This window comes from Myodes glareolus, chromosome 16 (genome assembly GCF_982192425.1).
Source record: "Myodes glareolus chromosome 16, mMyoGla1.1, whole genome shotgun sequence".
In the NCBI taxonomy this organism is placed as follows: Eukaryota; Metazoa; Chordata; class Mammalia; order Rodentia; family Cricetidae; genus Myodes; species Myodes glareolus.
Genome location: NC_142041.1, coordinates 30775920 through 30798274, shown reverse-complemented (window position 1 = coordinate 30798274; position 22355 = coordinate 30775920). Strand labels below are relative to the sequence as shown.

The 22355-nt window shown below is 51.9% G+C and overlaps 1 protein-coding gene across 5 annotated transcripts in view; it reads right to left on the bottom strand.

Moving 5' to 3' along the window:
• Nucleotides 1-22355, bottom strand: part of Pax5 (paired box 5) — a 186733-nt gene that overhangs the window by 25268 nt on the left and 139110 nt on the right. For all 5 annotated transcript variants that reach the window (XM_087897152.1, XM_087897156.1, XM_087897153.1 and 2 more), the window contains one exon: nt 21186-21287. In XM_087897152.1, the coding sequence (XP_087753278.1) occupies nt 21186-21287 (102 nt within the window). The remainder of the gene's footprint in view (nt 1-21185; nt 21288-22355) is intronic.

Below are 22355 nucleotides of genomic sequence, written 5' to 3'. Positions count from 1 at the left end.
TTGAAAGTTCTTTGTGAAATAAAAAGTGTGACCCAAACTTATTAAACTCGGTGCTTTGTAGGACTGATTGAAAAATGAACATGTTGGGGACTTTTATCCTCTGTGTTAAAGGGTATATGGTGTAGGAGGTTCTTCTGTCTGTGTGTTGCTTTCATTGGTTATTAAAGAAACTGCCTTGGCCTAGTTGATAGGGTGGAACTCAGGTAGGCAGGGAAGACAGAACAGAATTATGGGAAGAAGGGCAGTGTGGCAGATGCCATGATTCTCCTGCCCGAGACAGATGCTGGTTAGACTCATGCCGGTAAGCTGCAGTCAAGTGGCGATACACATTAATGGAGATGGGTTAAACTAATATGTGAGAGATAGCCAACAAGAGGCTGGAGAGTTAGCCAATAAGGGTCAGGCAGTATGTGAATGAATACAGTTTCTGTGTGGTTATTTCGGGACTAAGCTAGCTGGGCGGACGGGACCAAAAGCAGGCCCTCTCGTTCTTTGTAACAGGTATATTCCAGATGGTTAACACAAAAACCACAACTGATCAAAGTAGAGAAAGTGAGTGTCCACGGAGTATTCCACCACAAATGAGACATTTACACCACACACACACACACACACACACACACACACACACACCCTCCCCCAAGGCTCAGCAACCATCTCAGGAGAGGGGACAGAACAATTCTAAGACCCAGAGGTCAGGGAAGACTGGAGTCAAACAGCATCTTCTGGTGATGACAGGACCACTGCACCGTGAACTCCCAGCAGCCGTGGCTGCCTGTACAAGGCCTGCACAAGACCATGCCAGTTGGCATTCTAGCATGAAACTAGAGAGTCTAAGGAGCGGTAGACAGTTGACCGCTTCTGGGAGACGAGTCAGTTTTCTTAAGAGTACGGCCCTGGTGGGTCTGCCCTGCTCCAGAAGATGTCCCCACACCTATATATAGGAACTGGATATAAATTGGACTTGGTGGGTTATTAAAAACAAAAAGAAGAAGGCAAAAGTTTGGGAAGGGGTGAGGAGTGGAGGGTGGATCGGAGAGAGTTAGGAGGGAAGAGGGGTAAATATGATAGACATACTTTGTATGTAAGTATTAAATTCTCAAAGAATTAGCAAGATATAATGTTAAAACACATTTCAGGTGTTTCTATCACATTTCAACAAGTATCTAAAATCTTGGTTGTAAAGAAATCCTTAAACCAAGACTTCTGATCATGTGTCCCTTTCAGCTTGCCCCTTCCAATTATCTTAGCCTCAGTTTCCCACAGAGGGCAACAGTAAGGTGGATGCAAGATGAGGATGGTGCCTTGGCTTTCTGCCCCTGGGGAATATTCCAGGACTGGACCCTGGACCAGTGACTCCTGGTTTGCTTAATGATACTCCAATCTCCATCCCTTCAATGTGTTCTCTTTGTTTATTTGTTTGTGTTTTGAAAATATTGAATTTCCTCCAGACTGACTGTGAAGACCTTGTCCCCTGGTCCCTGTGTCACCAGCTCCCAGTCTCAAAACATTGTCCCAGGCCACTCCAAGTCCGAGACCCTCTAATGTCCCAGCACATCCCCAGGGCATACAGGGATTCCATTCAGCCTGGTGCCAGCCCAAAGTGAATGTACCTCCCTGTGGCCTTGACCTGGCCTGTCCCTCAGAGCAGCCGTGGGTCTGGGAGTCAGCAGCCCCATCTGCGACTGCGGCTGGACTTTCCCTGAGCATCCTGGACTGACTGATGAGACGCAGGTGAAGGTGTCGTACCTTGCTGGGAAGTCACAGTGCTAGTCCCGACCTGCACTGCTGCCATCAAATTTTAATGCCGCTGCTGACATATTTATGGAAGGCCTCCCCAAGCGTTTGCGAGGAGACCAGACAAGATTTACCTCTGCAATTACTACTGCGGTGTGTGGCTGCACTGTGGGCTGGGAACTCCGAAGCCCAGAGCCCCGTCGCACCCCGAGGAACACACTCAATTCTGCACACCTCTCCTGCCCCCAGCATGCAGGGGTAGGACTGGGAAGTAGAGATGAATCAGATACGGTTCCTGCCCACGGAGAGCCCACAGTCTGCAGGAGGGGGCTGTACACACATAAATTACCTTCCTCTGAGGTGGCTGGGGACCAGTGTGCTGAGACAGGTACTAGAAACAAGTTGGGGCTTTTGGGGGAAACAGGGGAGGGGAGGCTTATTTCTCTCTTCAGAGCCAGGGTTGAAAAGGAAGCCAGAGATCAGAGCCTTTGGAGTCCTCAGCTGCTGGGGCTCTCCTGGTTCCTTCCTTGCAAGAAGGGGCTCCCCAAGGCTTCCATCCATACCAAGCTGGTCTCACGGAGTCACACCCCCTTTTCAATAGTACACAATCCTTTGGGTGTTCCTTTCTTAAAGGAAGCAGTGGAGTATACCCGCTCCTTTCCGGTCACCCTTCCTCACTGGGCCAACAATTCCATTTTTAAACTCTGCTATCCAGATTCCCCTGCAGAGCTGCCCCAGGGCAGGAGCAATGCTCAGTGACTTGGGGGGTGGGGCTCAAGTCTGGATGCTCAGCATAAGTCAGGCCGTCATCCACAGAGCTCTGAGACTTTAGACTACAGTACACACCCCAGACTGAGTTATCTGAGATCCTTAATCCCAGCATGCAGGAGGCAGAAGAGCGGACCTTTGTGAGTTCCAGACCAACTAGAGTTATATAGTGAACCATTGTCTCACAGCAAGAACAAACAAAATAAAACAACAACAACAAGAAAACTCCATCAGTCTAGCTTATTTGAACCTGAGTGGAGCCAGCTGTCAGGATATGGTGAGTCAGTTTGAAAACTAGGGAGAGAGGACTGGTCCTCAGAGGGGCAGGGTTGGCCTCTGGCAGAGAGCTGTTTGAAATATAGATTTCGGAATTGGCAAGCTGAGGAGCTGGACCACCTTCTGCTTTGATGTTCCCTTGGCTGTGTGAAATGGCGTTGGAGGCACCCTGGTCAACACTGTAGAATTTCTCAGCATCCGCTGAGGCTTAAGAGTCCAGGCTCTGAAATTGGTTCCTCAGAGGTCAGTTGCTAAGAAGGCTGTCCCCAGCAGGCTAACTCCCAAGGACTTGCTGCGTGGGAGGCCTCCTGTCATAATTTGGGGCTACCATTCTTCACAGTGTTTGGTAAGGGACAGGCACTGTGAAGGGAGCTGGATTTGTAGCACCCTCTGGCTAGAACACATGCCTGGCATGGTCTTGTCTCTACTCCAAAACTCATTAAATCAAAGCCCTTCCCCAGCCTGGGCCTCAGTTTCCCCAGGAACATAGTGAGCAGGTCCACCTGGAAGTTGCCTGTCCTGAGGGAAAGCTTCCTTCTTTTAAATACTTTAAAAAACATTGATCTATGTATGATGTATGACATATGTATGTATGTATGCATGCATGCATGCATGTATGTATATACATATTTGTATACATGTTGAAGCTGGAGGACAACTTTTGGGAGTTGGTTTTCTCCTTCTACTATATGGGTCCCAGGGATTGAACTCAAGTCGTCGGCCTTGGCCGCGGGTGCCTTGACACTCAGAACCATTTTATGCTTGAGAATTCCTCTTCCTTAAATATGACTGACCCTTCACCTATGTGTCCTCTGTGACTGCCCCACAGACTTGTCTGAGACAGACTGGGGAAAAGAAACCAAGTCGGGCGGGGGAAGGAGAGGAGAACTATCTTGGTGATCAAGGGGAGAAGAATGGAGATGTTTCCCAGGAGTAAAGGTGCTGAGCAGGTGGAGAAGTAACCCAGGTGTGTGGGAAGACTGTCAGGTGCCCACCTTGAGGCCAGGTATTAAACAGGGTCACTATCTCACCCCTTTGCTCCTATTCCAAGTACAAAGAGGGTGCCTGACCTAGATCTGGAGCCATGGGTCTGAGCAGATCAGTCAGGAGTCCCAGGTCTTTCGGAACTCACGCTCTGGGGAACCAATCGCCCAGTAAAGCCGGAGCATAAAGTACAGAAAGAGCACAGTGTGTCAGACAGCGCTGTGCAGGGAGAGCACAGTGTGTCAGACAGCGCTGTGCAGGGAGGAGACACAAAGTAGGGCTGGAGTAGGAAGGGCGAGGAGGAAATGAGATTTTAGGGAGAATGGCTCGGGTTGCCCTCCCTGTGACTGAAAGGGAAGTGAGAGCTAGCCAGGTGAGTAGGGCGGGAAGAGCCGTGGAAACCCGCTGTGCAAAGGCCCTGAGGTGGATGGGCAGAGGAGCGAGGAGTCCTGTATGGCTGGAGAAGGAAGAGAGAGGAGGGAAAAGATGGGGAGAGAGTGGCCAAAGGGTCATGGCAGGACTCTGGCATTCGCACTTCAAAGGAGAACACGACCTGGTTTCGGGTCACTGGGGCTGCTATTTATTAGAAGTGGTCTGGAAGCTGGCAGTGGTGGTGCACACCTTTAATCCTAGTGTTTGGGAGGCAGAGGCAGGCAGGTCATTGTGGGTTCAAGGCCAGCCTGGTCTACATTGCAAGTTTTGGCAAGCCAGTACCTGGGTTTTTATTGTTGTGACCACAGGGGCTCTTATAAAGGAAAACATTTAACTGTGGCTCGCTTTCAGTTCAGAGGTTTAGTCCACTGTCATTATGGCAGAAAGCATGGTGGTGTGCAGGCAGACAAGGTGCTGGAGAGGGGCTGAGAGCCCTGCATCAGGACTGAGGCAGCAGGAACAGTCAGAGAGACTTGGCCTGGCTCGAGCTTCAGAAACCTCAAAGCCCATGCCCAGTAGCACACTTGCTCCAACAAGGTCACATCTACATCCTAATCATTCAAATAATGTCACTCCACATGAATCTATGGGGGGGGCCTTTCATTCAAGCCATCACACCCCATCTCAATGAAATAAAATAAGATAAAGGTTTGCAGGAACAATGGTGTCCGTGAGGAGACATGGGGAAGCCATCACAAACATTCACTACAAGGCCAATCTCTCCAAAGGATGAAAAACTCTGACTCTTGGGGCCTTATGCCACAAGGCTGGCGAGGCCGGGGCCGCACACCATGCAAGCAGATGGTCACTGGCCAAGTCTAAGACAACGCATGGTGGTGGGATGCTGGGTAAGATGGAATGTGCTCTGGTTTAGCCTTGGCTGTGCTTGGCTTGCCCATCCTCTCATTGAGTCTATGACAAGAGCGGTGGAAGATGGGACTTTAAGGTTGTGGCGAGGATTCTGGCAGAGAACAGATGTGGAAACTGAGTTAACCAAGGATATGTGTGTGTGTGTGTGTGTGTGTGTGTGTGTGTGTTTCCACCACGCACAAGAGTGTAGGGAGTGAGGCATCTCACTTGTCCACTAGGGGGAGCCCTGCAACCCTTTCTTCAGCAGAATTAAATTGGCAAGCCTCTTTCCCAACTCACGCAGGGAATTTCAGAAGTTCCCAGCAGCTTTCGGGATGAAAACAGATGTGCCCCGAGATGTGCCGGGGTTCTGTGGTTGGCATGCTATGAGAGGTTGGCATACAGAATCCAAGGTTTCACCAGTTTCTTCCCATGACCCTCACCCCAAATCCAATCAGAATAACTGGGGAAGGAAAACTGTAGGGAGCAGAAATGCTGTCCCAGGCACTGACGGGAGCACAGCGGTACCCAAACACTGTCTGCATGCCTCCTGGGCTATTAAATAACCCACAGGTTATTAAAGGTGGGTTAATCGGTCCATGAGCGTGTGTCTTGTGCCAGGCTCTGGACTGAGTACGAAGCAGCCTTGTGATGCAGAACAAGCTGAGGCTCATGACCTGCTGTCTGTCCCCAGAGATCCGGGAGAAGCCAGGGCTTTGCATTTCTTGGGTCTCTCTTACCTCTTCATTTATCTGGAGGCTTAAAAAGGCCCAGCGAGGACCGAGAGATGGCTCAGCCACGAAGAGCACTGACTGTTCTCCCAGAGGACCAGGTTCGGTTCCCAGCACCCACACGGCAGCTCACAACTGTCTGCAACGCCAGTTCCAAGGTATCTGGTACTGTCTCTGGCCTAGGAATGACTGTCTTGCTTACTGAACAAGGACAGCCAGATGACAGGCAGGGTGATTTGGGGACTAATTTAGGGATCTAGCCTGCTTTCCAAACTCTGCGTCCTGGCAAGCGGTCCTGTCTGCTCAGGAGAAGGAACAGGGTCCCAAGAAACAGCCTGAGAACAACCCTGAGAAACTGGAATAAACCATGGGTCACCTGCCAGGGAGAGGGTGATCTGAGTTTTCCCTTCAAGGAGCTCTGACAGCAGTTTCATGGTTGAGTGTTTGCCTTGGGAGGCACCCTCAGCACCACAAAAGAAAAAAGAGAAAAAAAAACTGAAATAAAACGTTTGGAAGTTCAAGGCTAGCCTAGGCAACAGAGGCAGCCTTCACCTCATAAAAAGAAAAAAAAAAGGCTCTGTGAGACTATAGGGCTCTATCCTAGTACTTCAAGTCACAAGGGGAAGCACGTACCAGCTCGATCCTCCATGAAATGGGGTAGTGCCCGCCTGACTTCCAGACGGACAGTGAAAGGCCAGGGACTGAGGGGTGGAAGCGGTCAGTGAGGGACAGTACTTGGAAGGTCTCAAGTAATGCCACTGCCTCTACCACGCAAGGCCTGCCTGCACCCCCTCATAAGGAGCACAGAAAGAGGGCACCATTGGGAAGGTGTCGATTGCAAGTCGGGATAGAAGCAGAGCTCCTTCCGAGCCCAGCCATCCTGGAATCAGGAGTTGAACCACCTTCCTGCACGTGTGCGGATAGAGAAGGTACTCCCAGAGCCCCATGGGAACGGGCTGGACCCTCAGTCAGGGAACACCTCTCCATTCTCACGTCGCCCCATATGCCCAAGCCAGCCAAGGCCAGTAGGCCTGAGCATGGGCCAGCCTCCCCCGCAGCCCACCCGCTAGCCTGCCTCAGGCCGGCATGGTGGCAGGCCCTGCTCGCTCCCTAGGGAGTCTGCCGCCAGGCCTGATGGCGCTAGCCGAGGGAGGGAGGCCGCCAAGCTGTCAGTCTGGAGGTGCCCCTCGGAGCTCCTCCTGGCTGGAGCAAGGAGGGTGGGCCAGCTCTGGAGCTGGGCTGTCAGGGCCTTCACGGAGACGAGGCCGGAGAGGCCTGCCTGACAGCTCGCCCACTGAATTAGGACCATTTGCATGCTAATTTTTAGTGCTCCGACGGGCTGGCAGGCAGGCTGGGGTGTGCGGAGTGTGCAGAGAGGCGCACACCTCCCAGCCCGCCTGTGAAGGAACAATGCTTGACTGATCTAGCTGCGTTAACGAGCAAATTATGGTAATTTTGTTATTACAAATGCATAGAAATTTCCAAAGCAGGCAGCCATTCAGGGTACCTCCCTTGCTCCTCCCTGCTCCTAAATACTGAGCCTCCTGTTTGTACACACGGATCAGCCCCGGGCTTCGGGACTGAGATTTGCACGCGCCGGCCTTCCCTCGGAGCCCTCTCATCATGAATGGGACGCATGCATCCCGGTGGGCAGGTCAGCCTCCAGCTGCTGTGTCCCTCAAACCTCACCCTCTTTGTATCCTGTTTGCTCTTGGGCCTACCATTTCAGCAAAACCACTCCCAAACACCATGTTCAAGTTGGCTTCCCTCCATCCTAAACATGAAACATGGTCACTTCTCCTCATAGAGGCTCTTAGGGCCTCAGAACCATTTGGTCTTGTCTGTGCCCTCACCGAGAACTGGGCTCAGCCACACGGAAGAGCCTGCGATTACCTGGAGAATGAGCGCGGGAATGAACAAGAGTACCAGTGAAGTGGGACAGCCAGAGGCTAGCTCACAAGTGAGGACCCCACCCAGCTGGCTCCCCGGCAATGTAATAAATGCCACTTCCGGAATTTACTTGCCAGTTGGCAGCCCTGCCTGGTGTTTGTAATTGTCCACTGTAGAAAGAACAACTTGCCCGTGTTTTGGTTGGAAGTGCGTCTCTGGAAGGATGCCCTGGGATGCATCCAGGGAGGCCCTGCTTCCTGGGCTGGAATGGGGAGGGGTGTGGCCACACCAGGAGCAGGGCTGGGCACCAAGGCCAGCAGTGTAGCTGCCTCGCAAGGGTGGGGTGGTCATGCGTCCGGCCCTACAAGGCATGTGGGCGGCCCTGCTGGTCTGTGATCGGGATTTCTGGCCAGTCTGATGGGGCTAAAATCCATCTTGGAAGTTGGTGAACTATAAACCCTCAATTCCAGGATGCCTGTTGTGAGGAGGGTCTGCTTCTGGTAGCTGGGGAAGCAAGGGCTCAGTCAGTACTGGGAGGCAAAGGACTAACCTAGGGTGAAGACTTTGTGACTGCAGGCCACGGGCTGTGGTCTGAGTTTTCTGTTTGCCTGATTTTCTGGTTAGGAGGTTCCCTCTTCCAGAGGGATTGAACCCAGAGAAAGAATGCAGTCATTGCATTTTGTCCAGCTACCTGACTAGGGTAAAAAGCAGAGCTGGAAGTAGCAGGACCCCCCCCCCACACACACACACAATGCCTCAAGATTCCAGGCCTACTCTGCTGGCCTGGGGAGGTCACCATCTATATCCACTGGGTCGGGGCAGGAACAGCTCTCAGAGCTGGCCAGGCCCACAGGCCCCAGCAGGAGTGATAGAGAGAAAGGGGGACCAGGGCTTTCCAAACACTTATTAGAAGCACTGGTGCCTGGAACATTCTGGAAACACCAAGTCTATGTGAGGGTGGGAGGCAAGATGCTTCCTTTCCTTGCTTCAAGGAAGACTGAGACAATGATGGGACATGAGGCTGGCTGTTCCTCTTGCCTTCCCTGTGACTCTGCCCACCGCCTCTCCTGTCCTTAGCTTGGCACTCCAGGCCTCTCTATGCACGAGGGAGGGTAAGATTGCTGTGGACCGTCTGAAGACCTTTCTGGTCCCCGAGAGGTACGCGTTAGCGTGGAACCCATCTGCAGTCCCCAACGCAGGCCTGCTTCAACCACCTGTCCAACAGGGTGGACTTGCCCACTGTGGGCAGAGCCGCTAGCTGCAGCCTCTCTTGAGACAGTGCCCACATGGCTGCCCCTCCCACCATGATCCACTCCATCCCCTCCTAAAAGAGCCCAGGAGGTGGAGGCTCTGCAGGGCTGATTCCTGAGTGGGGAAAGTCAGACACAGATTTTTTTGTGTCAATCAGTTTTTTCCTGTTTTTGTCTCTGCTCTCACCCCCAGTCTCATTCCTGGGTGTTCTCTCTGTATGACTCCTTACCTAACGTGTTCTTGGAAAAGCGGGGCATTCCCCAAGTACCAGTGCATTTAATTCAGCCCAGGTCCCTCAGAACAGACAGGGTGCTGTCGCTTGTCACAGATCAGCCCAGGCCCCAACCCTTCTCTGGCGCCTCACAGAGAAAGCCACTTCTAGAAAGCCACTTCTAGACACAAGTATGGAGTGTCGAAGAGTCAAACTTGGAGTGGCTAAAGTCCTTTCCTTGTCCTCCAAGACCTGCACTTGCTGAGCGGCTCCAAAGCAGCCCTTTCTCCTGGGCCTCAGTTTTCATCTCTGTCAACTGGGCCAACAACCAAGCTGCGAGGTTCAGAAACTATAAAGCTCTGAGAAAATAAGAGGTCGTATTCTTAGCACTTGGGTGAAAAATGCCTCAAGATGGTCCCAACTGTTCTGAACTCTGGTCCGGCAGGACAGTTCCCAAAGCATTTCTGAGCTGGGATGTTCTTTAGACAAAAGAGCAGGAAGAGACAGTTGTCATCTTAAAGTCTTTCATTTCTCTCGTGCTTTCACCCCTCCTTGCTTCTTCCTTCCTTCCTTCCTTCCTTTCCAGCCTGGCATTGAGTCTCCCTTAAGTCCTTAATTTGTGCCTCTGCACATAGGCTCCTTATAAAGACAATTCATTTGTTCAGGGTCACCGCGTGGTTTTTCATTAAAAACAAATTACCCGCATTCAGGGAGGACATCTGGGCTTCCCGGCTCCCATTAATGACTATATTTCCAGCCTCCCTGGCCTGGTTGGGCTCCTCTTGCCTGTCACCCTGCCTGCCAGGCCCCAGGAGGACAATGAGAATGACAGCCAAGTGAAAGGGAAAACATGAGGGATGAGGGCGAGAGGCGAGTCCCCTGGGAGGGGAAGGAGGGAAAAGTGGAGAGAAAAAAATAAATAGCTCCAACAGAGGGTAACAAGGGCCATTGTCTCAGTATCTTCCAGAGAGCAGCCAGAGCCAATACTGGAAGGACTAGGGCAGCGTGTAAATGGGGCACAAGCCCCACGTAATTACACCCTGGACCCTGAGCCTGGACTCCGCTCAGGCCAGTTATGGGAGCAAGCAGTGAGGGTAGTATTTAAGTTCTACCTACAGCTCTCAGACATCTACTAGGTGTTGGGACCGGGCATAGTCCCCCCCTCCGAGAGGAGCTCCAGACTGGGTCTAACCCCAAAAGCAATCAGGAGACAGGGGCACATAGCCCCAACAGCTCCAAGCAGGCAGATCACGGCTGACCCTGGGCAAGGCCCCGGGGTGTACACAGGGGAACTTAGTGCACAATAGGGAGCCTCAGAGAATAAGTGTTGGTTAGCCCAGGGCCGACTCAACATTGGCAGATGGATAGGATGGAGAAAGGAATATCCCAGAAACTGAAGCACAGTGTCCTAGCAGCCCAGCAGAGTCTGGCGCCTCAGGGGAGCGCTAGAGAAGCCATATTCTTCCCTGGGACCCAGAGACTAACAGGCTTCACTTCCTCGTTCTCCAGGGGCACCAAGGCTGGCTGAACTTGAGATAGGAGTTCTAGACCTCACTCAGTCTGCTTGCTCCCAGGTCGACTATGGCGTGATCCAAACTAGGTACATCACCACCAGAGCTGTTAACTTGCTTCTGAACTAGGGTGAGCATTCCTGTCTCACAAGGCGCTTTCAGTAGCAACTTGGGTAACAAGTATGTATCATTTCTCTGGATGGTACATCATGAAGGTTAGTGGGTGGGTGGCAGAAGAGTGGAGATTTGGTATCATTTGAGAACACTTTCCTTGGAGGACAAAAGCCTCACCTTACTGACTCCTGCTGCTTCTGGGGACTCTGGGCTCTGGAGAGAGTTGTCTTAGGTGCAGTGAGCTAGAGGTGGTGGCTGGTCCAGCAGAGGGCTGACAGCTGACAAGGTCTTGGAAAAGAGGGTTGTGGATTCCCGCAAGCCAAAGAGGCAAAACAGCCCAGAGCTGGTTCAGAAAGACCCTAGTGCATGCAGGACAAGGCATGGCCCAGGTCCCGTTGTGTACCATCATGTTCTGGCCCTTGGTTTGCTATTCCCCCTCCCCTCTCTGACCAGCCCAAGTTTTTCCAAGTGAGAACTGTCTTCCTAGGCCCCTCCCATGCCTAGGGACAGTGGCACAGATACCTCTGAAGGCTTTTGCCATGGGAATATGGACCATGGTGTGTTCCCCATCTTTACGCCGCCCTCCATAGAAGCACATGCCTCTCCCTTCTTTGAGCCTGGTACCCCCTGACCAGGCTAACGTCATCCCTGGGCTTACGTGATGCCACACTCTCTAGGCCTGACAAGGTGTCCTTAGGTGGTGTGAGAGAACTGTCTGTATTCTGTCAATCATGTTTTAAATAAATGCTGATTGGCCAGGCAGGAAGTATGGGTGGGTCAACCAGACAGGAAGTAGAGGCAGGGCAATGAGAACAGGAGAATTCTAGGAAGGAGGAAGCCCATTCCTCCCAGTCCTGCCCAGATCACCGAAGAAGCAGGATGTGACCTGCCCCACTGAAAAAGGGTACTGAGCCATGTGGCTAACAAAGATAAGAATAATGGGTTGGTATAAGTTATAAGAGTTAGCAAGAAGCCTGAGCTAATGGGCCAATCAGTTTATCATTAATATAGACCTCTGTGTGATTTTCTTTGGGGCTTACTAGCTGTGAGAACTGGGCAGGACAGAAACCCCAACAATAACACTTAGGCTCATATGTAGATGATCAACAAACCAAAGGGAGGAACCGAGGGTTGCTGACACCTCGTCATCTGAAGGCCTTGCCTTTACTCATTGTGGTCAAGGGGGTTTAACAGGGAATCGGGTCTGCGCCAGGTCCCTCCTCCCCAGGCACCCAAGTATCACCCTGTGCCCCTACAGCACACTATTAATTTCGGCTCTAAAATTACAAAAACCTCATATCTATAGTCTTGCTCTGGAAACCACTTGACCATGAGCGATGTGAGTGATTATTAGCTGTGATTTCTTAGCAATCATGGTGTGGACTTGGGGACATTTGCAAAGTGAGACAGTCTATCCTCAAATTGTTTTCAAGTATGATGAAATTTTTATGAGCATTAAATGTAATAGTTAATAAAAGTTAATGTTGCAATCTGCAGGCATTTCACAGAACGTTTATTAAGGCCAGCCTGCCAGTTTCTTTTCTGGAATCTCAGAGGTGAAGTAATCCCCCCTCCCCCAGGCATCAGACTGTGGTAAAGTTCTGAAAAGGGAATAGGCCTATGGCACAGGGCCTGTCTGAGATCCTGACCCCCTCTTTATAGTCTTGTGGGAGATCCAGGGTAGGGCGCCTGCAGGATCTCCAGTCTGGTAGGGGCTGATATCCATGATAATGTGAGAAAAAGCAGAAGGAAGGCTGGGCAGGAGTGAGTGGGGGTTCTCAGCCTTAAGTGGTCCATTGATGCCCAGTGGCACCAAATGATCAAAAAAGCCAGTGTGAGCCCCAGGCTCTCCAGCATGAGAGCCGTGGTGGGGTGCTCTCTGACCTGATTCCTCCTATGGCTTCAGTTTCTCCTACCCTACCCCATTCCCTGCTAAACAAATGAGGCAAGGTGCTTCCTCATTTGCTCCCAGGCAAGATTCAGGTAGATAAACCAGAGAGAACTGCCAGGGGCCCTCTTGGCTGGCCTTTTGGCAAGCAGTGGTACTGGAGACATTCACAGATAGATCTAGGCCTGGAGTCAAGCTGCTTTGTACTGACTGTGGGGCCAGGGGCCAGGGGCCAGGGATGGCGTCCTTCCTCAGCACTGGATTCACGTCTAATCTCCACATCAGAATCTGGCTTGATCATGGCCCAACCCAAGACCCAGCAAAACCATCCAACCTCTTCAGAACTCCATGTGTCTCCCATGATCCTCTCTGTACCAGACAAGCACCCCAACCTCTCAGCGGGGGAAGGCCTTGGAGGCGGCAGGCTCAACTCACCCCTTATGCAACCAGCATGCACGACGCCCACCAACGCTTTCACGTCTTCTAAAGCAAATCTTGACTGTAGCCCCTTTGTCTACAAGGCCACGACAACCTAGTCACTGTTTGTTTCCAAGGAGTACCACCAGGAGAGGGTCTGTGGTGGTTCGAACCAGAATGGCTCCCATAGGCTCTTATATTTGAACACTTGGTCCCCAGTTCGTGGGAAGGATCTGGAGGTGTGGCCTTGTTGGAGGACATGAGTCACTGGAGGTGACTCTGAGGTTTCAAAAGCTAATAGTAGGCCCAGGCGCTTGCGCTTTCTCTCTCTCTCTCTCTCTCTCTCTCTCTCTCTCTCTCTCTCTCTCTCTCCCTCTCTCTCTCTCCCTCAAACTTGTGGAACAGATGTGAGCTCTCAGCTACTTCTTTAGCCTCTACCTTCTGTCTGCCGCTACGTTCCCCGCCATGATAATAATGGACTGATCGTCTAAAAGTGTAAGCAAGCCCCCAATTAAATGCTTTTGTTTTACCAGCTGTCTTGGCCATGGTGTCTCATCACAGCACTAGAAAAGTAACAAAACAAGGGCCTTTGATGGAAGCTTCATCAGAATCTCAACCCAGCCTCACACACTGTGACTGGAGCCTTGGGTCAACCACCATCATCAGAGGAGTCCGAGACCCGGAAGTCACGAACTGTGATCCAGAGAAGTACCCAAGGTACGGTCTCCTCACCTACCAGCTCCAAGTTCCTCTTATGTGATACCCTTACTGGCAGTCTAAGGATACCCTGGGCTGAGTCATCTTTCTCTGCTAGGACCTTTTTTTTTTTTTTTTGATTAACCTGTGTAAGGCACCTGCTGGGGCCTAGAATATGCCTGTCTCTCCTGCGCTCAGCTTCTAAAAGGGACTTAGGTTATGATGGAGCAAAGGTTATTAGTGTGCCCAAAGGTTCCAGATTTTCAAGCTTTTGGGCACCCATTCCTGGTGTGGTGGTTCTGAGAGTTTGTCCTGGTCTCCAAGGAAGTTTGGGGGGGGGGGCTTTTCCAGTGGAAGTGTGGAAGGACTGTGTATCTCTGCTACATCACTTCATAGCCCCAGATATGAAGAGAGCCTGGAAGCATTTCTTGCCCATTTAGAGTAGAGATGGGGGGACTCCAGAGCTTCCTGGGCTGGCTAGATGACATTAGTGCAGACACCAGCCCCGGAGTGGCAGGACCAGGAAACTCCTGTTTCAGACCTGTTTCTCCACCCACTGCCTCCTCTTTTAGGAACAGGAAGCCCCAGAATCATGCACAAGGTCCTCCTATTAGTGTCTGACAGTCTCCTTGGCTCAAGCAGGACCTTGGCCTTTGTAGCACCTTCTCCCGAAGTGTAACAAGACCTCTGAGGGGTGCCAGTTTCTCCCCAAGCCCAGAGACACCTTGGTGGATCTATCCACACAGGACTGAGCTATTTGGGAGGACACAGAGGCCTCAGGTCCTGAGCATGTTCCAGACATCTCCATCAGAGCATTGCCTCATGCCCTGACGCTCAAGAGTGTGAATATAGTGCCAGCAGGACAGGCCCCTGATCTTCTCCTCTAGCCCTGCAAAGCTTAAGACCCAGTCCCCCCAGACTCCCATGTGTCCTGGTCCCCGGGTGCCCACACTGTCTGGTCCCCAGGTGCCCACGCTCTCTGGTCCCCGGGTGCCCACGCTCTCTGGGGCTCTTAGATGACAATACTGGTCCCTTACCCAATATTGACACTTCTGATTAACAAATCTAGTCTTCAAGCTTCAGCTCAAATGATCTCTGAAACAGCTCTCTTGATTGCCTCTACTCCATTCCATTGCTCCAATCAACTCAACAATCCCTTCCCCCAACTTCCCAGGCACTGTATACATTCCTGGTTTTTTTTTAATCTTTCATCCGTCTGTCTATCATCTATCTATCTGTCTGTCTATCTATCTGTCTGTCTATCTGTCTGTCTGTCTGTCTGTCTATCATCTATCCGTCTGTCTGTCTGTCTATCTATCTATCGAGTCTGCACACATGGATGAGTGTGGAGGCCACAACACAGTCTCAGGATCACTCTGACACTTTCCACTTTGTCTTGACAGTTCCCCACTGGCCTAGAGCTCACCCACACAAGCAAGGTGGCCAGTAGGCCCTGGGATCCTCTGGTTTTGCCTTCCCAGAGCCGGAATGACAAATGTGAGCCACCGTGCCTAGATTTTTATTTTAAATGTGGGTTCAGAGGGTTGAACTCAGGACCTCAAGCTTGCACACCAGGTATTTCACTGACTGAGTCGTCTCCTCCACGCCATAACCTTTAATAAACTACATGGGATAATTTACTTTTTTTTTTAACCTGTCTCCCAAATTAGACTGTGAGCTCCCTGAGGGCAGCAGCCGGGTCTGAAATGACACACTGGACCCAGAACCAGCACTTAGTGTTTCTTAGAAAATGCATGAAGAGTTAATAGCTAACAAGAGAATGGACCTCCTGTGGCTTCATGTTTGTGTCTGGGTTCCTTAGTCCGTTCCTAGCACGGCAGAATGACTGGAGGCCACACGAGGGCAGCAAAGAGTCAGAAACAAGCAACAGGTGGGCACTCTGGGACCCAGCCCAAGTCAGAGTTCCGCTGAAGGCCCAATGAGAACTCAAGCAAAAAACAGGAGGTGGCAGGGGGGTGGGAAGCCCACAGGAGGAGCAAAAACTATCCCTTCTCTTGAGAAGCACCCAGAGGGCAATGACTCCACCTCCCATCAATGCTGGAGTCTCCAACTCTTGGCTGGCTAGCCTCTGGGGGCCTTTCCAAACTCGCCCAGTTCACTGGGCTCTGTTCTAACTGTGGGAGGGGTCTCTGCGCGGGGTAGGGATAAAGTGTCCCAATTATATCTACCACCTGGGCCGAGTATGATTTAGAATTGGCAGACCGCACAGGAGTGCCCTGCTAAATTTGGCCACATCCTGCCAGGTTCTAGGCCCCACCCCTTAAGCCTGACTGGCAGAACTCAGAATCAGGGATAGTCTCACCAGGGCAGGAAAAGCCTTCCTTTCCTGACATCCTAGTCCCCAGATCCTGTGACTATGTAAGACTTCATAGCAGAGAGAAATGAAGGTGACAGAGAGAATTACGGTCGCCGGCGAACTGTCCTGAAGCAGAAGGAATTAGCCTGGTTGGACAATAAACCCGAGGTAAGCACGTGACTCCTCTCGCAGGAGGCAGAGGAGGTCTGGGAGGGAAAGGTGGCAGCGCACATGATGAGGCCCCACACTGCCAACTTTAAATATGAAACAATGAGGCCATGCGTTAAAGGATGCTTGCAGTATCCACAAGCTAGAGAATGAAAGACAACAGCCCTCCCTTCCGCGAGTCCAGAAGAAGCTCAACACCCTGACGTTAGTCCAAATTAGACTGTTTTGGGCTTTTGACTTCAAGACTTGGAAGAGAAACATTTCCATTGTTTTAGGTCACTGGGTTAAGATCATTTGTTATGGGTGCAACAGGAAATTAACACACGTGGGTGACTGGAGAAGGCTTGTCTATGTAGGGGAACAGAAAAGTGTGCAAGAGCCAGGCGGGCTGGAAGAAAGGAGCTGAGAGAGCTACGGTGCTGCGGCCAGAGAAGCAGGTCCCTCGCCATCAGGGCAGAGCACAGTCAGTTCTGCCCTACCCTGCAGCTTGCTCCAGACTTCCCTTCTGGCCTCAGAGGCCCCTCCTGTCCTCGTCCTTGTCTATCACCTCCTCAGAGACCATAACGGTCATTTCAGTGTACAACTTCATCATAAGGGTCCTAGAAGTCATGTTTTTCAATCCTTGACTACTACTGAGAACTAGAGTGCCCAGGACCACAGGGACCACGGGGCCCACAGGGCCCACAGGGACCACGGGGCCCACAGGGACCGGTCATGCTCCTTCACACACACTGCCCCGACAGGTCTCCTGTCCATCAGCTTCTGTATCCCCTGCAGCCTGGGGAAGATGGGAACACTGTCCTGCTGGTACTTTCTCCTAAAGCTCCAGAGCAGGAGCAAAACAAGGGGCTGGGCAGGAGCCCTTAATGCCTTCAGTGATTCTCAAAGATGCTTACCCCGTGTTCAGACTCACTGAAGCCAAAGGGCAGCGAACTCCCTTCCCTGCCACCCAGCGTATTTAAGAGTTCCAAATGCCAAGTCAATATCTGTGGGGCTGCCCAAACATCTTCAGGCAGGCGTCTAGTACTTACTCACCGATCAAGACACTGTGGAATCTTTGGTGCAAAACTTTTGGCATTTGCTGAGACTTGATGAAAATAAGAACTGAAAACTGTCTCCACCTTAAGCTGGTAGAATGTGCGGGTTTTGCTTTTGTCAATGTAACGAATCTGCAAGGAGCTGCAGGAAGGAACTCCACAAACACCTCAGAGCTCCTCACAGGACACTGCCGGGCAGCAGGAGGGGCAGACAGCCCTGCAACAGCCTCAGGGCCAGGAAGCAGGGCATGCCAACAAGCTGCCACTCAACACAGAACTCACCAGGCCCTTTTTCTCACAGCCCAAAGTTCAGCTGCCTGAGTGTACCCTGGAGGCAGTCCCTCTTGTGTGTGCCCTGAAAGCGAATATTAGAAACGAAAGCCTCCACTTACACGTAGGAAACAGCAACAGCCAAGCATTTCCTAAAGCCCACAGAGGCAGGGAGTCATGGGGTTTCCGGTTTCCCTGCAGATTGCCCAGCAAGTATGGGAGACTGATTCACACAGTGAAACCATCCATCCCAGTGCGGCCGCCTCAGTGCTGGGAAAAGCAGATAACGACTCCCCTGGAGTCATGTCAACTGTTTTCTCAGAACACGTCAACAGGCACGGCTGTGAGAACTGGATCCCAACATAAATACCTCATGGGCTTAGGACCCCGCGAGGTTAAGCAGCAGAAATCTGAACAAATGTAAGATCAAAGCCCTCAAACAGATCACAGGGTAGTCTCGTCCCGGTCCCTGGAACCTGACGTGTGAGGCTTCCTGAGTGAAACCTGTGAGTGCCAAGACAGGTTGGCAGACGGGAAGAAGGTGGGAACTTGGGTGCCTTTGTGTAGGAGAGAAGAGAAGGGCAGTGTAGAGACTTGGCCCTAGGACTTGGCCCTACAGCGCCAGGAAGGAAGAAGCTGGAGGAGTTGAGGAGCAGCCACTCCCCAGGGCTTCCCAGGGAGTGGCACTTTGCTGGCACCAGCATCTTGGCCCAGCGATCCTAACTTCAGACTTGTTACAGAGATGTGAGGGAATTCTCCTGTTACCCCGAACACTGCATTGGGTGTTTTCTTCTGCTTGTCACAGGAAATTAAAGCACTGGTTTATCTGCTTCACTCTGCCACCATCCCCTAGCCAACCCTCACAGAGGGCACCTAGGACGTGCTTGGTACTATGATGGCACCCAAGGCTAAGAATTCTCCAGTGAGAGCAGTGTGCACAACACAGCTGATGGAACACAAAACACTAGTGGCCCCAGCAGGGACCATCTTGGAAGCTCGTGGGCAGTGACGTTTGTGCTCAGACCTGGAGACTGAGGCTGGATCTCAACAGGTCAAGGGGGTAAGTGGTCCAGCCCAGGATACTGAATGAAGGAGATGAGGGACTGGGGAAAGGGAGGGTTGGAAGAGGGGCCCACAAATTAAGCAAGAGCCAGACCCTGACAATGTACGGTGGGGGAGGGAGCTAGACCACTGCTCTGTTGAAAGGCAAGGCCCTCTGCGCTGGGAAGACAGGCCATCCAAGAAACAGGTTTGGAGACAGCGTAGAAACGTTCCACGGCAGTGGCTAGGACACTGAGGACCAAGCACTAAGCTGTCTTGATCTGGCACTGACTGCTGCGAGTGTGGGAAAATAGAAAGCCTGGGAAAAGAGAAAGCCGGGAGCCAGTCAGGAGGAGGGAGTGGTGATGCGGAAGGAAGCAGGGGCAGATGTAGAGAGCCGCGTGATGCCACACCTTAAAGGTGGCACTGGTTTCACCTTCCATCTTCCTGACAGTGAGTGCTCTCAGGTGTGAACAACTCCATATATGGCTAACACTTTCTGGCTTGCTTCCGCGTTGCTGGACCTATCTGCATTACCCACGTGGCTTGCTGGGGTTGGCTACCCAGAGGTTATTTAAGCTATGGGCTGGCTCTGCCCGGGGCGAGAGGGTGAAAAGCTTGTTCAAAAGTCCTGAATAAAACTGCAGTAAGAAGAGTCCGGTGTTGCATCTTCCTTGTTGGCAAGGCGAACGCCACAGGCAGAGATATGGAGAAGGAAGAATTCAGGGTTCCTGAACAGCAGGCTCCCCAACCGTAATTCTGCTTTCCTCCCTTTAATTCTGTGCAACTCCCCTCTGCGGTGGAGGACGGAGTCCCAGAAGTCCCGTGTTCCCATTGCAACAGATGGAAGATTGTGGCTTTGTACGGTGACTCCCGCTGCCCTGCTGGATGAGAAGCTACCACCATCCCACTGGGGCCTCGGTCAGGTCCATAGCCATTTGCACGTGGGGCCTGATACTGTGGCTGGAGGAACGACAGGGTCCAAGGGCTACTTTGTTTTGATAAACCAGAAAAGGTTCTGCTGCCTCTCTCAACTTGGTCTCTGGGGGAAGTGGCGGTTTTCTGGGAGGGCCATCAAGGTAAGGCGACTTTAATCCACTCTAATTGGGACCAGGACCCAGGGTTGCTACAGCAGTTTCCTCCTGAAAAGCCAGGGTTAGGGGACTTAGGAAGCCCATTTGCTAAGGGCCAAGCTCATTAGCAGCCTTGTGAAGTCCACTAACTTCTTTGGGTCCCGGCCATTTTGGAGAATGGGGTAATGCCCTCGAGCTAGCCCATCTGACAGCGTTGTTCTACGTAAGCACAGAGAAAGGAGTTTGCCTGTTGATACGGAAGTGTATAGAAAGGCAAAGAGCCGCTCTTGAACGTGGTCTGTGACCCCAACTGCCAGAGGCTGGAGAAAGAGGAGCCCAAGGGTGTGGTGGTGGCAGTGCGCGCCCACCACCTCTGTGAGCCTGTGCGCTGTGTTTCTCCTGCATCCGCCACAGGGCCATCCTCGCAGCAGGAAAGACAACACTCTCGCTGTGCAACCTGGCAGGCCTCCCAGGTGTTGGCAAAGCCCAGGACAAGAGTGCTCGTGGAGGCCATTTCCCATATGTCTCATATTTAAAAGGCATAAATCAAGCTAACAAACCGTTAAATGAAATATGCTCCATCCTCCTACCTTGTTAAATACACTGTGCACGCAACTAGGCCAGGATGGAATTTTGAATTGTGGGGCTCCTTGAGATTCTCTGCCAGGGTATGCGGTGTGGGAAACTCCACTTGCCTGTGCCCTAATTGGCTCCACTTGTTGTCATGTGAAGACACACACACACACACACACACACACACACACACACACACACACACACATCTGTGAAGCCTTATATACCTTATACTCAAGCTTGTTCAAGTCCCTAAGTCCCTACCAAGAGTTCACCATCAGGGGTTCACAAACAGGTCATTAGGGCATCTTTAAGAGGACAGCACTGCGGTAGAGCCAGAAGAAGCTCATCTCCATCTGGGTGAGCCCCACGGTTCTGCGGGCTCACCCTGGGCCATGGGATAATGGGGACAGAGGGCATCCTTTAAGGAATGGTGGTCTCTTTTCTCGGTGTCAAAACTGACATGCCACTGGTGGAGGGACAGGTTTTAAGGCTTTCACAATGTTCAGTCTAATTCAAGTGGCAAAGTCAGGAGTCGACAGCCTATCTGCCTTGAAAATACACTTCTCACACTCAGGGATAACGCCACCAAGAGCACCTTGTGGGGCTTCTATGTGGTTCATGTTACACAGATTGGGGAATAGAGGAGAAGTTGAGGGAGGGAAGAAAGGATAGGGGGATACTCCAACTGGCTGGCCCTGCACCCTTCTGGGCCCTGGCACCCAGTAAGGCTGACCAGGGGCTTTTTAAGTGTCAGACAAGGACCCACCCTCTGATGCCCTCCTCAGTGCAGCCCCAACTGCAGAAGGGGCTGAGTCAACCTCTGTTGATTTATTCAGGTTGCTTTCTCAGAAGCATGGAGATCACCCAGGCTGCTTTGGGGCAGAGAGTACCCTCCCACAGCCACCCCATCTGCCGCCTGCTGTGGAGATGCAGGCAGTGCAAACTCACCGGGCACCATCCCTGTCAGCGTCGGTGCGGAGTAGCTGCCCTGTCCAGCGGGGGGGACGTGTGGCGGGTACCCAGGAAGGGTCGTGCTTGCCAAGTCGCGGCCTAAAGAATCAAAGCAACATATCACAGGGTGAGCATCTCTGCAGCCTGATGTTTGGCCACAGCTCCCCGGACATTCTACACGTTTGTCACTTCTGGAAACTGAACGCCAGCGTGCCCTATTCCCCAGGTCACTCATACATGCTTACACCACACACACACACACACACACACCCCTCAGGGAGGTGCAACGATATCAGTGCCACATATCAGGCTGTGTACTCATGTGATTTTGATTGCTCTGCCTCCACCTTGTTGCCCCTGATTGGTTCTCAGCATACAATCCATCCTTCTCCTGCCACATGTAGCCCAGCCCACCATTGCCTTCAAAGATAGGCTCACTCATCTCCCCCCTCCATTCCCAACAGCATGTGGTGGGAGCTCCAGTCCCATAGTTGGCCTTGTATTGCATTTTCCATCCTAAGATCCAAATCTCTTCCTTTATTCAGTAAACATGAAGGACCCTTCTCCCAATCCAATATTGCCTTGCTGCTGGTACACAGAGGTCAAGACCCTCCCGTGGAGGCTCACAGCTCTTTGAGAGCAGGGATGACTTCCTGTCCATCCCTATGGCCCTGCTAGAGAGGTGGCAATCCATTAAGGGTCTTTCACTTTGCTCAAGAATCATTGCAAGAAGAGCACAGAGAGCTCCCCTTGGCTAGCCCACGCTGACATTTTGGAGATGGCAAAACAGACTTGAAGCAGAAAAGGGGAGCAAGTGGCTCAGATCTCACAGGGACCCATGGCAGAGCAGGTACCTTGTGGCACATAGTAGGCATTTTGTGCATAAGTCTACAGGGTAACTAAACATCCAAAAGGTCCGTGGAAAGTAATCTCAAGGTAACGGAATGCTGTAAGCAAGGAAATCACAACCGTCTTCCTGTCTGTGTCCCTTCAAACCCTCCTGCAGGTTATATATGACAGGGAGACCAGTGACAGGACGTGGAAGCCAGACCTTGACAAAGCACTGTGTTCTGTAGTTTCTGGACTCCAAGGGAAGCCGCTGTCCTTGGGGAGAGAACTGGCAGCTTACCCTAAAAGGAAGAGGCACAGACACTGTCTGCCACCCTG